General features: G+C 51.2%; 1 protein-coding gene across 2 annotated transcripts; it reads right to left on the reverse strand.

Moving 5' to 3' along the window:
• Window positions 1-60: 60 nt before the first annotated feature.
• ORMDL3 (ORMDL sphingolipid biosynthesis regulator 3) lies at window positions 61-6,654 on the reverse strand. Of its 2 annotated transcripts, none has more exons than XM_060646185.3 (4): window positions 6,523-6,654; window positions 3,016-3,215; window positions 2,145-2,296; window positions 61-1,724 (listed from the first exon to the last, which is right to left on the reverse strand). In XM_060646185.3, exons 2-4 carry the CDS (start codon window positions 3,187-3,189, stop codon window positions 1,589-1,591), a joined length of 462 nt encoding a protein of 153 aa, XP_060502168.1. In that variant the 5' UTR covers window positions 3,190-3,215; window positions 6,523-6,654; the 3' UTR covers window positions 61-1,588. The 2 variants fall into 2 exon arrangements, with proteins under 2 accessions (XP_060502168.1, XP_060502169.1); XM_060646186.3 differs by having other exon boundaries at window positions 3,016-3,210; window positions 6,523-6,649.
• Between the last annotated feature and the right edge of the window lie 8,503 nt (window positions 6,655-15,157).

Below are 15,157 nucleotides of genomic sequence, written 5' to 3' on the forward strand. Positions count from 1 at the left end.
GCCCAAACCCCTGCCCCCTCCCCCAGGGCCCTCCAGGAAGCAGAGGCCAGACTCAGGGGAAACAGGAACACATTGTCCTTTATTTGCGTTTCTCAGAATACTGTACAAAGGGAGTAAAAATCCTATTCACACGTTGCTTAGAAAGATTTCGAGGTGAAAGTTCCCTATGATACATGGGGTGGGGGGTAGGGGGGCCAGGAGGCAGGAAACAGGACCAATGTCCTCCCCTCCTCCCTCAGGGCCCTGGAAGGGGGCACAGGCACCCACACCTTTTCAAAAGTAACCCAGACCCTGGTCAGATTGGGGAGGGGAAAAAGGCGGCTCCTCTCCAGCCCACACTCAGGCTCCTGCCCATCTCCTGCCCTCAGGCTGAGGAGACAGTGCCCGAAGGTCACTCCTGGCTCCTTCTACTACCCTGCTCGAGCAGGGACCATTCTGTGGCCCACCCACCCCACTGGCCTACCCACCCCATTTGGGGGCGGCCCCATAGCCCCACATGTACACACAAGAGGCCCCGTCCAGCTCCAGTATGCATGAGGAGGCTACGAGGTGAAGGTTGCAGAAGGGCCCCACCATTCATCATTTGTCCCGGTTTCCCCACACCCCTCACACCCCTGCACAGGGCAGTGTCAAAGCGGACATGTGCTAACGTGCTAACGATGACTCATGTGCCTCTTCCACCCCTCTCCACTCCTCACACTAACCCCGGAGCTGTAACCCCCACCTCCGACCCCGCAGCCTCCCTTCCGATTATCACCACCATGCCTGGGGAAATTAACTCTCCGAGCCTGACCACTTCCCAAAGGAGGAGGCTGAGTCTGGCTTCTATCCCCACACTCCTCCCTTATACCAATCTCTGTGGCTACACGGCCCCTTCCTCCAAGTCTCAATTCACTGTCCCCATCCCCGCCCCCCAAACCATCCTCCCCACCTCCACCAGGCCCAAGATGAGAGTGGCCATGGCCCCCTCGCCTCTGAGACCAGGCCATCCACACCCAGCCCCACCATCCCTCTCCTTACCCTCCCCGCTCCCATCCAGTGCCCCGGGTGGGCTGTAGGGGAGCTGCCAAAAGCATGAGACTTGCAATAGGCAGTTCTCTACCCAGAGGGATGAGGCATCGTCGTGCACTTGCTTTTACACATACGAGCACACACTGAGTGTCATCCTAAAAACTTAAGAATAAAAGTGAACCAATCTAGAAGCTGTACCGTCCCCCCTGCTCCTCTTGCAGGGGTTAAAGTGCTTTAGCAGTCTGAGGATGAGCAAGTGAGCAGGGGGTTTCTCCTGTCCCAGCCTCACAGGTTGGGAGCCCAGCCCGTCCCATGACTGCCCCCACGGAGTCTCTATCCAAAAGGCAAAAGGAAAAGATCAAAAAAAATCAGAAAGGGTCAGAGACCTGGGGGGCCCACCTGAACCCCACTACAAGCTACGTCAAGTCGGCTACCAGGGAAATTGGAAGGGGAAACTAGGGCCCAGAGGCTCGACCCCCATCTCTAACAGGATCCAGAGGCTCCTTCTGTCTTCAGCTTCACAGCGTAGGCCTCTACCCCTCCCCTACCATCCCAGGCAGGGGAAGGGGCGGCACCCTCAGTACTTATTGATTCCAAAAATCCGGACTCCATGGAGCTGGGGCAGCTTGGGGATGAGCACACTCATCAAGGACACAGTGTTGAGGATGAAATGGATCTGGTCGTACTTGGTGTAGAAGCTGGTGAGGAAGTACCTGGGTGGGAAGGTTGGGAAGAAGCATAAGACTCTGTTTGGAGGACCCTTCCTCCCTCACTCCTGGGTGGGGAGTGGCAGATCCCCAACAGGTGTGGAGTTATGGGAAAGACCCCCAGAACAGAAGTAGGGTGGCAAGATCTCCCCAGCTAGAGGTCCCTCCCGACCCAGTCCCCTTGCTTTATCCCAGGTCTGTGGGCTTACGTCACTGGCAGGAAGGAAGGCCCATTTGGTGAAACACAGGGCCAGAGAGGCACAAGGCCTAAGCCCAGCAGAAGAGCCGGGGATGCTCCAACTTCCCTGCCTCTGCTCATGCCCACGCCAAAAGCCAGAGCTGGGGACGGGTTTAAGCCTGGCAGGGCCCAGGGTTCCCCAGGCCTTGGCCTGCCTGCTGGCGTCCTCCTCCACCCAAGGCACTCACAGCACGATGGGCGTGATGGTTAAGAATTTCCGAGACGCTGTGAACTGGACCCCATAGTCCATCTGCTCCCAGTGGGTTAGCAACCTCGCCTTGCCCTGGTCCGGAGTCTCGAAGGGTGTCCCCTTCACCGTGTGCAGGAAGATGTACATGCCCTGGAGGAAGGGGACTTCATTAGAGGACACAAAAGGCAAAAGGCCCTCCAGCTCAGCTCCACCACCCCAGTCAAAGAACTGTGTTCTGGGTTCTGTGGAGCCTCCCTCTGAGGGGCAGAGGGATGTGGGCTGGAGGTCAGGATGGGGCAGCTGGGAGCCTGGCAGGAGAAGAAGGGAGCCCACCGGGTGAGAGGACAGCCTGGCATGAGGATAAGGCCTGGAGAGAACTCAGCTGCAGAAGTGCCCGTCTGGCCCAGTGGTAGCTTCCCTGTGCCAGCTGGGCGGGGATGAGATGACGGCCCCTGCTTGCCTACCAAAGAGTATAAGCTAGCAGGCAGGAGCTGAGGGAGCAGAGGGACCAGACTGGAAGATGGCTGGGGATCCAGACTTGGGAGAGGGGCATTTCTGTGCCAGGATGGGCGCCTGGGTCCTGGGGACTCTCTGGAGGCCTTAGTTCAGTTCCCAGCGGGCCTCCCTCCAGGTCCACATCCTGAAGGTGTGGACAAATCTGCAAATTTTAGTCCTCTTATCAGAGTGCACGTGGCTGGCACCCAGAAGTGGGGACAAAGCAGAGATGAGAGCTGGGTCCGGGCTTGGGTGACAAACGTTGTCAGCGTGTCACCTTGACATCTGGCCCATGTTTGGGGGGCTCCTTCTACTCCTCCGCCCCACCAAAGAGCAGCCCACATGGTCGGGACGGGCAGCAGGCAGGCCCTCACCATATTATGGATGAGGTTGGTGAGGGTCCAGACAACAGGGACGCTCACAAAGGGGATGCTGAGCAGCACGACATGGAGAAGCCCGATGGCCAGCACGTAGGACAGCCAGATGCCGCGGCTGTTCATCACCCGCGTGTTGGGGTTCACCTCACTGTGTGCCGTGCCCACATTCATCCTGCTGCCCCTCTCCTGCCGCTGCTCTGCAAACAAGCAGCACAGGTGAGACAGGTCACACCACTTTCCCTGCCCCCTCGCCCCATCCAAATCCCACAGGGAGGGAGGCACTGCTTTCCCCAAGAACTCCACGCAGTTCTGCTGCTTTGATTCTCAAGCAAAGAGGACAAAGAAAGTCCGCGTGGACTTAGCTCCATTGGTTTCCCACTGCCGGGCTGGGATAAACACCAGGCTGCCCTACACATTGTCCAATCGGGACAGAGCCCCTCAAGGCACCAGGACTGCCTCAGTGGATAGGTCATCAAGAGCCATCCAGCCCAGAGCAAAGAAACCATTGCCTGTTCCCCAATCTCATCCTCCAGAGCATTCTGATGAGGACCCTCTTCCCACCAAGCTCAGGGGAGGGGAGAAGAGGACTGTCCCCTCAGAATCACTCAATATAACCCCTGCTGGACCGTCTTGCTGAGGGCCTGATAAGGGGCATCTCCTACCCGTGTTCCCACCACCATTAAAATTAACAAAAGGCGGTGGGGTGAGAACAGGCAGCAGTGAATGAAATATTTGGGGGTCACTGCTTCTACCCATCTCCCCTAATTATCCAATCCTGGGTCTCTCCCAACCCTGATCCAGGAAGACAGGTAAGTTGCGGGGGTGGGAGGAAGGAAAGAGGAAACAACAGACTAGGGACAACCTCTGCCCAGACTTGGAGGCCTCCTTCTTGGTGACACAAAACAACCCATGCAAGATGTTTTGTCCATCTGGCAGCCACTCAAGCTAACCCTTGTGATGCCGCCCACTCTGCTGCCAAACCACCAGGGCCCTTTTCCCCAACACAGGAGAGGTGAAAATAGAGAACGTGGCCAACATCTACAGTTCCATCGGGCAGCTGAAACCCACATCAACACACCCTGCCCAAGGACACAAAACTACACCTGGGGCCTCTCTCCTGCCCCTTTCCTCTCCGCCCCACCCATCCTCACCTCAGCCTCTTTTCCAAGCCCCTGTTTCCAGGTGTAAGTTACCACCATGCTCCCCCTTGCCCAGTTCCAATGGCACAGCCCTGCAGCAGGAGGAACCAGGAGGGCTGCCCTTGATGCCCAAGAAACAATGCAAGCCAGCTGCATTCCTGGATGCACATAAAGAGGGGAATGAGCAGCCCCCTTGTCTAGAGCTCAGCTGTTCCAAATCCTTAAGGGCCCTGTAACCAGCAAGAGGTGGGAACAGACTGTGCCTTTCTACTGGCTCACCTCCCTAGGTGAGGGGAGGTCCTGCCTGGTAAAGACCCTAAGGTCATCACCATGGTAACAACCCCATCTTCCCTGGGGATGCAGAAAGGGCTCCCAGATGGAGGTATCCTGGAAGTGCCCAGAAGGCCGCCTCCTTCACCCTGCTGCAACAAATCCCCTCAGAGTCGGTTGCTATCTATCTCTGGCAAGGATCACAGCCAAGCCGTGTGGGAGCCAGGATTCTCAAGGATCAGTTCCTTACTTCCAGAATAATGAGAACAAGTTTCCTCTTCTCAGAGAGCCCCAAGCTAAGAGACCTCAAGGGAAATGTGACCCACAACACTCTCTCCCAACATGCAAACATGCGTGAGATGTCCCAGGGTGCATCCTGGAAGTAATGCTCCTGAGGCCCATCAGCTCAGCCCATTAGGCTGGATAATTGGGCCTAACAGAAACCCAAGGAACTAGAAAACCAAGACTAAATCAGTTGTTTACGTTCCCAGGGACTTGGAGCTTCAGTTACCCTAACATGGCTCTTGGGACACCTACTACACCTACTACTTCGCAAAAGCCTGGGACGGTGGGGAGCTGGCTAGGAAGTGAGGCCTCTGAAGGACTTACTAGTAAGGAGAGAGGCAGAGTCCCCCAAGTCAGACCAGAAACTGCTTGCCCCTCCCCCTTCTCCCTAACCTAGGCCTATAAAGGTGTGGTAGTACAGAGACCTGTAGCTGTCCCCCCGTATTTTATCCAGCAATACCACAGGCCTTGCTGAATTCCAGATCATCCTACACTCCTTTCTGGCTGAACTAGGGCATCCAATGAAGCCTGATGAGTCCAGGAGGGGCCGAGACCTAGGACCTAAACTGATACCCTTGGAAGTGTCTTCCTGAAGACTGAACACTAGCTCCCCTGACAGCAGAAATCCCAGAAGACCCTCAAAAAGACAGGAGAAATCAAGAAACTAAGAAAAAGGTTGGCAGCCAGGAAACACTCTTAAGAGGTTTGTGTGACTAAGGGTACATATCACTTCCATGAGTAAAAAAACAAAAACAAAAAACAAAAAACAATTGCCCCTCACCCAGAAGGGGAAAAATAGGGAGAAGAACCCAGTAAAGTAAGTCTACAGCAGCTGAGGCTGAAAAGTTCTGGCCGCGGTAGCTGGCAGGTGGCTGCCGTGGCAGTGCCTGATGTGGTTTCATAACCCGTCTCAAACCAAAGCCTGCAGCAACTCTGTTCTGTTAACTACTCTCTTGCTGGTAGCTGTTTTCTACTCCTTCCCTCCCTTCCCCCCTTGGCTCCACACACAAATATCCCTGTCCCAGTCTGGCACCTAAGCCCAGGCCACAGTGCGCCCCAGCACAGCTGCCAGGTGCTCGCTTCTCACTCTTTCCCCCAAGTAAGGGCAGCCTCTTAAGCAGCAAATCTTTTGCCTTCTAGAAGAAGAGCACAAAACATCCAAGCCCACAACCCGGACCCCAACAATGGGGTCCCTGGCATCACTCCACAATGCCATTTTCATTCTCCCCACCGCCCAACCCGCGGGGCCACAGTCGCTCACCTCAGCTCTGGCCCAGCCTCCCGGACTGGGGAGGGCGGTGGAAATGGAAAGACTGCAAGTACCGGGGCGAACCCCCACTAGCAGGGGAAGAGGGTGAAAAAGAGGAGGTGGAGTCTTCGCTATTGTTGGGATTATCCGAGCGGGACTCAAGCCGAAGAGGGGCCTCCCGCTCCGCTCCCCAGCCTAGGACCTCGCACTTCAAGCCCAGCCCGGTCCGGAGCCCCACCCTCACCTCCACGCGTTCACCCAGCCCTGGAGGCGGCCAATTTATCCCCGAAGCCCAGCCTCTCCCCGCCCCCCTCCTCCAGCCGGAGCACTCCCCCACGACGGCCCAGACCCGGTCTCCTGCCCCCACTTTCCCCTGTGGGCATCCCTTCGATTAATGCACCCCCTCGGCTGATGCACCCCCTCCACCTCCGCTCACCCTGCCCGGGTCCCCTTCAGCCCCGGGCGCCTCCCCAGCAGCCCCCACTTTCTTTCCCACCCTGCCTCTAGCCCCAAGAGGAGGCTTCTGGTTCGGCCACCGCGAAGCCACTCGCCGGGACTCACCGCACAGGGCCGGCGGTCAAGGGCCCAGGAGGGGTGCCCGGGGGCGGGGGCCGCTGCTGCTCCAGCAGCTGTAACAACCCGCGGCGGCAGACACCCCGCTGGCAGCTCGGGCCGAATCAGCGCCCCGCGCCGGCCCCCGCGACGTCACCGCCCAGCGCCGTCCCACCCAGTGCTTCCTGGGAGTTGTAGTTTCTCAGCCTGCCTGCGTGCGGGGTGGGGGACCGGTGCCTCCTGGGAGTTGTAGTTTTCTGCCTCTGCTGCAGTCTTGGCCTCGCTGGGGCTGCTGGGCCAGACGTTTCAGTAGCCCAGGAAACTAACATCAGATGGTGGTATTGCTTTGGGGTGTAACAATTACCGCTTTTGCGTCAGCGCGCTCCAAGTGCGGTTTACTCTTGCTTGGTTTTGAGATCAGGAAATTCAGAGTTTTAAGTTGCCATAGGTCCCTGCTGGGTCCCAGCATAGACCAGAGCCCAGAGATTCTGACCCGACGTCAGTGTTTTTCCACTTAACACCTAACTGGCTCAGCCCTGGCCGCAGATTAGCTTCAAGGGAAACAGACTAGCAGGCCCGTTGCCCTGCCAGGCCTTCCTGGAAGCTGGCTTCTCACTATGTTGGTTAAGATCAGAGTCCAGAGGGCAGATAATGTAGCCAATGGGCAGCATTTGTCCAGAGACTGGTTACTCTTCATTTAACTTGAGCCAGGCTGGCATGGGCCAGGCCACATCCTTGGCCTCCCCATGTGAGGCCTCAGAAGAGGACCTCTTGGGAAGACTCCTTGATGAATAGTTAGGAGCCTTAATTCCAGTCCCAGGTCAGCTTGTGTGGCTTTGGGTGGGAGGCTCCACCTCTGGGCAGCAGGTTTCACAGCTGCATGCCCCAAAGGCAAGGGTACAGATTTTATTTCCAGGCCAGCATAACATAGGCACACCTTTACCAGCAGCGTGACCCCGAGCAAATAACTTGTCTTCATCTCCAATTCTACACCTGTGAAATTCAAAAGAATGTATGTAAAGCACCTGTTGCATGGTAGGAAGCTACTCTGTAGGAAGTTGAACTAAATGGCTTCCCAGGTCTCCTGGGTCAGTCCCACTCTTCATGCCACCAAAAGGGGCTGGTTTAAGTGGTTTTCATTGCCCCCACCCAGCTTCTAAGTCCACTCCGTATGGCAGGGCTGGAATAGCAGGATCAGATGACACCGTGACATGCCAGCCTGGTGGGCTGTAAACACACCTGAAATAAATGTGAGGGGACAGAAAGGACAGGGAGGCTGGGGAGCACTTCTCTCAGACCTCACCTACCCTTCCCCAGGAGACTGCCAGGAAACAGCCTTCACAAGTTGGAGGGGGCCCCCAGAGGCACCTAGTGGGCAGGAAGCAGGTGGATATCTGAACCACTTGGAGCAGAAGAACAGGAATCTTCTCAAATATTTCCAGGGCCAATGACCAAAGAGCACTCATCCCAAGACCTAAATAATCACCCCAGAGTCTGAAAAAGTTCTACCTTATACAGAAGTTTCTCCTGCCTCACCCATTTTGTGTAATCAGCCTTCTGAAGACATGAGCCAACAACTGACTGTTGGCCTTTCTACAGAAACCTCCCAGCACTGAGGCAAAAAAAAAGATGTCTTTACTTTTTTCCAAAGTGAGCCGACTTGACTCCTTTGACTTTCCTCTGGAATTCTTCCATCATCCTTCAAGTTGCTCGAACCCTCCGGATCTTTGCCAGTTTCCTCACACCTCTGCAAAGTTCAGTGACCCAGACTGGACCTACGTCTCAAATAAGGGCCTGACTAATGCGTAGTCTAACGGAAAGATTACCCGACATGCCATGCCCTATTAATAACTCCTGTTATCAAGCTTTTTTCACAATGGGAATGAACAGAGTTCTGACTCACTCTAGGTCTGCGGTAAATTGTAGATCACTCTCTGCTTAATTTAGCCTGAGTCCCTGTCATCATCTTTCTCCTTCTCTAGCTCTCTGCCCTCATAATTACCCTGTCTTTACCAAACATCCTTCAGCCCTGAATAGGCCTAAGTACTGAATGAGTGACAGCACTTTTATGCGGTGCTGGGGAAGGCACAACCCCTTGGACCAACCGTTGGTAATATGTGCCAAGAGGCTGAAAAATCATTCAGGCCTTGGAGCTATGATTACATTTCTGGTAGCATATTCTAAGGAAGTACATCCCGTGTACTATGTGGGAGGATGTTCATTCCAGCATTTTTTATAACAGCGGAAAATGGAAAGCAACCTAAATGCCCGAGAAAAATATTATTGTATATCCACTGGATGGCATACTATGAGGCTGTAGAGTTAACGGTTGTGAAAACCATGGGGCAGTATAGGAAAATGTTTTCTAGGTTATATGAAAAGATCAGGGGGAGAAAATAGCATGAGTATTCCCCCAGATGCAGTCAGCAAAATCTAGGAAAAGGGAAACTAGAACAAACATCCAATTCCCTTAACAAATAAATTGGAAAGGGAAAAAAAGAGGAAAAGACTTACAGATTAAAACAAATTTGGGGTGCCTGGGTGGCTCAGTCAGTTAAGCGTCCAACTCTTGATTTCGGCTCAGGTTATGATCCCAGTGTCATCTTGGGATAGAGCCCCCCCCCCCCACCATCAGGCTCTGTGCAGAGCAGAGTCTGCTTGAGATTCTCTCTCTCCCTCTGCCCCTCTCTCCCGCTTGTGTTCTCTTTCTTTCTCTAAAAATAAATAAAATTAAAAAAAATTTTTATATCAAGCAATATTTCATCCAAAAGCCATATCTGGATCCTGACTGAAGCAAACCAACTTCAAAAAAAAAAAGGTTTATTATCAGGGAAATTTGAGTACTGACTCTTCAAATTGATGATATTAAGGAATAATTTTTTTTAATGTTTATTTATTTATTTTGAGAGAGAGAGCAAGCACGCACATGGGAGAGGGGAGAGAGGGGGGAGAGAGAGAATCCCAAGCAGGCTCCTTGCTGTCAGCACAGAGCCCAACTTGGAGACTGGGGCTTGATCTCAGGAACAGTGAGATCACAACCTAAGCCGAAATCAAGAGTCAGACATTTAACCGACTGTGCTACCCAGGCACCCTTAAGATTTTATTTTATTTTTAATTTTTTTAAGTTTATTTGTCTTGAGAGAGAGAGAGCACAAGCAAGGGAGGGGCAGAAAGAGAGAGGGAGAGAGAGAATCCCAAACAGGCTCCACACCATCAGCGCAAGGCCCAACTCAGGGCTAATCCCACGACCTGTGAGATCATGACCTGAGCCGAGATCAAGAGTCAGACACTTAGGGGCGCCTGGGTGGCGCAGTCGGTTAAGCGTCCGACTTCAGCCAGGTCACGATCTCACGGTCCATGAGTTCGAGCCCCGCGTCAGGCTCTGGGCTGATGGCTCAGAGCCTGGAGCCTGTTTCTGATTCTGTGTCTCCCTCTCTCTCTGCCCCTCCCCCGTTCATGCTATGTCTCTCTCTGTCCCAAAAATAAATAAAAAACGTTGAAAAAAAAATTAAAAAAAAAAAAAAAAAAAAGAGTCAGACACTTAACAGATGGAGCCACCCAGGCACTCCTAAGGAATAATAATTTTTAAGGCATTGTAATTTTTTAAAAATAAAAGTCCTCCTAATCTTTTAGAAATATATACTAAAATATAGGTGGATGAAATGATACAATGACTGGATTTGCTTCAAAATAATCTGGGCTAAAAGCATAAGAGACTGTTAAAAACTGAGAACAAACTGAGGGTAGATGGGGGGTGGGAGGGAGCGGAGGGTGGGTGATGGGTATTGAGGAGGGCACCTTTTGGGATGAGCACTGGGTGTTGTATGGAAACCAATTTGACAATAAATTTCATATATTAAAATAAATAAATAAATAAATAAATAAATAAATAAATAAATAAAATTGTAAAAAAAAAACAATAATAATCTGGGCTAGGGACTTGGAGGAATAAAAAGAAACAAGATGAGCTATGAAGTGATAATTGTTGAAACTGGGAAATGGGGACATGGGACTCCTTATATTATTTTTTCTACTTTTTTATGTTTGAAATTGTCCATAATAAAAGCTTCTATAAACCTGCATATGGCCCAGTGATGATGATAAGAAAAAGTAGAGCAACACCAGTAAGATCCTGGCACCAGAATCCTAGGGTTAAACAACCAGCTCCTGTACTTACCAGCTGTGTGGCCTTGGGCAAGTCACTGAACCTCTCTGTGTTTTAGTTACCTCATTTCTTTTTTCTTTTTAAAAATGTGTAATTATTTTTGAGAGAGAGAGACAGAGTGCAAGTGGGGAAGGGGCAGAGAGAGAGGGAGACACAGAATCTGAAGCAGGCTCCAGGCTCTGAGCTGTCAGCACAGAGCCCGATGCGCGACTCGAACTTATGTACCATGAGATCATGACCTGAGCCGAAGTCGGACGCTCAACCGACTGAGCCATCCAGGTACCCTGTCAGTTACCTTCTTTCTAAACAGAGATAGTGATGATCATGATAATGCCTACCTCATATCGTTGGGAAGAATAAATGGCTCAATAGATGTGTAGCACTTCACAATTGCTGATACGTAGTAAGTGCTCTGTATTACTGATGAGGGAGCAAAAGGCAAGCTGAGGGCAAAGCACAGGCTAACACCCAACCCAATCCCCCGGAGGTGGAATATGCATGTGACCTTCCCAAGGCTCTCCTGCTGCCCAAGAACAGAGGAAAGAGAAAAACAAGTGGTTAACGGATAGAAATCACAGTAAGGCAGGACATGAGTCTCCATCAATTTACAACTATCTTAATGATTTACAAGGAAAAAAAGCAATTTTATCAATAGCCAACTTACAGAAACCTATAGATTCAATTTCATGGAACTCTGTCATCACCTTCCCCTCCATAAGATAGAAAATCTTATATAATCAGTCACTCCTCATGCCCCAAGTACAGCTCTCTCTGCCCATGGGTCCTGTCCCCGTGCTTTAATAAAAACACCTTTTTAAATCGAAGATGTCTCAAGAATTCTTTCTTGGCCATCAGCTCCAAACCCCAACTTTTCTGCATCATTACCTCTTATTAATCCATTCTGCATGTCCATGGAATCTGAACATCTGCTTTCCTAGGCTGTGCAACTTCGACAAAATAAAAACAGATCTTGTGTTAGGATGAAGGGGTTGGGAATGATCTTTTTCACTCTCCAGTGTCAATCTTTGTGTAATGTGAAATTATTAGTTTTAAATTTTTTATGAAATGTGTTTGTGTTTTTAAAACCCAATGAGTCACTTTCACAGGCTCTCCTGCCCTCTGGGAGCTCCCTAGTCTGCTGAGATAGACACATTCCCCAGCCTTGGTGTTTCCATCTGGCAGGGTGGCGTGGCCTCTGCTTGCCACAGATACAACCGTGTGGGCCGAGATAGCAAACGTGGGCGGAGAAATAAACTGGGAGCACATTCCCAAGACGATGGCCTGGCCGTGGTGAGAAGTGAGGAGGTGGGGCGTCAAGAAACAGAGCCCCTTTCCCTGACCCCTGGGGGGAAATCATGGCACCCCTCCACTCTTAACCACCTCTCACTCCCCTCCAATTCATTCCTTTCCCCCACTGCTCTCCCTACCTCACCTCCCTCCTTCCTAAAGGGGAGGTGTAGAGGTCACACCCAGAGCAAATACAAAGGGGAAAAAAAAGCTGTTTATTTCATTGGCAGTTGAGTTTGGGTTTCGGTGGGGGGCACCCCAGGCATGGGGTAGCAGAGCTGGAGTGGGGGGCGGTGATGCTAAGCAGACAAAGAAACACTGAGTGAGAGCTCTGAGCTGGTGAGAAACAGAGAGCATTGCCAGGCCCTCACTCTCCACCCCTCACCCAGCCCTGTGGTTGGCAATTTGGGGCTGCTGAGGGAGAGGGCCAAGCAGGCCAGGGCCCAGAACCAAGGCCTGGGATCCGGAACCTCTGTCTGGGAACCAAGAGCAGGGCTGTTCTTTAGGCACCCCTTAATCTGCATACTTTGGTATGGACAATTGACATTTTCTCCCCGGGGGGGGGGGGGGGGGGGGGAAGTAGGCTAGAAAACTGCAAATATTACAGATCAACAGTGACTATAAGAAGTCCCCTAGTGCCCATCCAGAGGGATCAGGCCCCACCTCTCTAGAAATCCACTGTGACAGCTGCCCCAGATCACCTTCCTCCCCTAATGCCCACTCCTCCATCAGTAACAGCTAACGTTATTCAGTGTTGGCTGTGTTCCAGGTATTGGGCAAAGGGCTTCACATCTATAAATACATAAACACATGTTAATATATATATTTTTTTAACTTTAAAGAAAAAGAGAAAGAGAGAGTATGAGTGGAGGAGAGGGGCAGAGGGAGAGAGAGAATCTCAAACAGGCCGTTCACTGAGTGCAGAGCCTGATCCCATATCCCCGGGATCACCACCCGAGCCGAAATCAAGACTCAGACGCTTAACTGTCTCTTAATCTTTAAAACGGCCCTGTGAAATAGATATTTTTTATTTTCCTCACTTTACAAATGGGAAAATTGTAGTACAGAGAGTTTAAATATTCCAGGGGCGCCTGGGTGGCTTAGTCGGTTAAGCTGGGCTGACAGCTCAGAGCCTGGAGCCTGCTTCGGATTCTGGGTCTCCCTCTCTCTCTGCCCCTCCCTCACTTGTGCTCTGTCTGGCTCTCTCTCTCAAAAATAAATAAATGTTATAAATAAATAAATAAATATTCTACCAGAGGTCACACAGCTAAGGAAGGGATATTTCTCCCCTAATCCACTCCTGGCCACACCCCCTGTCCAGCATGTCCCTCATGTTCCCATAGGTGCCTTGTAAAGCCTTCTATTGGCACCGAGGGCGCTATATTTAAGTTATCTGCTATACACCCGCTTCCCCTGGTGGACTGCTTGTTCTGTGTTTTACTCATATGCGTTTCCTCCACACAGTGGGTTCTCAGTGAATGTTAGCTGAAGGATATAACGATCCACACATCCCAGATACAGCCACTCTGAGCTCCTGACCATTGTCAGAAATACCTTGCTCTTTCTTGCTCTTATCTCAGTCTATAACGCTTTTTCCTCCTATCTTTTTCTATTTGGTAGACTCCTTTCCTCACCTGTCACCTCAAGGCCTCCCTCACCTGTCACCTTCTCTGTGAAGCCTTCCCCAACTATCCAGGCAGAGTATCCTGCTTTGACTTCCAGATGCCTCTGACCTCTGTAAACACCTCAGCTACAGCTCACCCCTAGGCTATCAGGGGGCTGTTTTTGTGCACATGTCTGTCTTCCCCCATTGTCTAGGGGGCATTTTACTTCTCTCTGCATCCCCTGATGACTAAGAGGCCCAGCAGGTGTGCACTGAACAAATGACAGATGGATGGGAGCATAAACTGTACACCCCCCTTTGCCATTTTCCACAAGGAACTTTCCAGCAAAGGAAAGTTTGTTGCCCCTCCTGCCAAACTACCCAGTAAACTGGCATTAGAGGGGTCCCTTGCTGACATGATAGGTAAAGTAGCTATATAGCCCTCCTTTCCTTTCAATTATCTTCCTCTATCCAGGCTGTATGTGGGCACTTCCCATATCAGGGAGACAGGGACCAGGAGGCCTACTTTCTTTCCTCCCAGGTCACATCTTAGGGGAATGGAATTACTGCCCTTGGAAAGAGGAGCCCTGACACAGCCCACCAAAGATGGGGCCCTGGAGGCCTACTCTCCTTGGCCCTGAACTTGGGAGCCAGGCCCTGCCATGCCTCAACCTCTTCCCTGCCCCACCATCATAGATACACCGAACTTCAGGCTGGAAGAGATCTCAGAGAACATGAGATCCAGAGCACCAAAGGCACAAGGGGATTGGGGAGGGATGCACCCAATGGAGCAAATGGTCTTGGGCCTGGCCCGAGAGTTTTCCCACACACCCCAGAAGACATGGCAAAGAATGGAACATTCTTTAGTCCTGTGTCATGGCTTCCACTCAGGCCTTTACCATGTCCCACGTGGACTGTTGCAGTAATTAGTCTTTCTTCCACCAATACATCCTCCACACAACCAGAAAGCGATCCAATTACCAAAGTTAATTGTATTTATTTATTTATTTTTAAAGTTTATTTATTTATTTATTTTTAAAGTTTTGATTTCATGACCTGAGTTGAAATCAAGAGTTGGACGCTTAACCAACTGAGCCACCCAGGAGCCCCTCAAAGCTAATTTTAAAACCCTTAATCTACCAGTCACTAAATCAAGTCTCAATTCTTACATGGTATCCAAGACGAAAAGGATCTGGTCCCTTTCCACTTTCCACTTTAAGCATAGCCTTTGCGACTACTCCTCCATTCTATCGTCTAGGAGAAGCCAAAGCTTCTCATGCTCCCTTGCTCTTGTACATACTCCGCTTCTCCACCTGATGAACTCAGCCTTGAAGACCCAGCACAGATGTCACTTCTTGGTAAAGTCTTCCCTGATAGCCTGGAAAAGTTAGTGTATCAGGTAAAAATGCTCCCAGCTGAAAGCATGGAAAACCCAAGCAAAGGAATGATTCTAACCCTCAGTTGCCAGTACAGTCACCTAAGGAGCTTTTAAAAGTCCCTGTCCACTGGACACATGCCAGACCAATTAAATCAGAATCTCTGTGGTGGGCACAGGCACCAGTAGGTTTCAAAACCTCCCATAGTCTAAT

Source organism: Panthera onca, chromosome E1 (assembly GCF_046562875.1).
Source record: "Panthera onca isolate mPanOnc1 chromosome E1, mPanOnc1 haplotype 2, whole genome shotgun sequence".
NCBI classification, from domain to species: Eukaryota; Metazoa; Chordata; class Mammalia; order Carnivora; family Felidae; genus Panthera; species Panthera onca.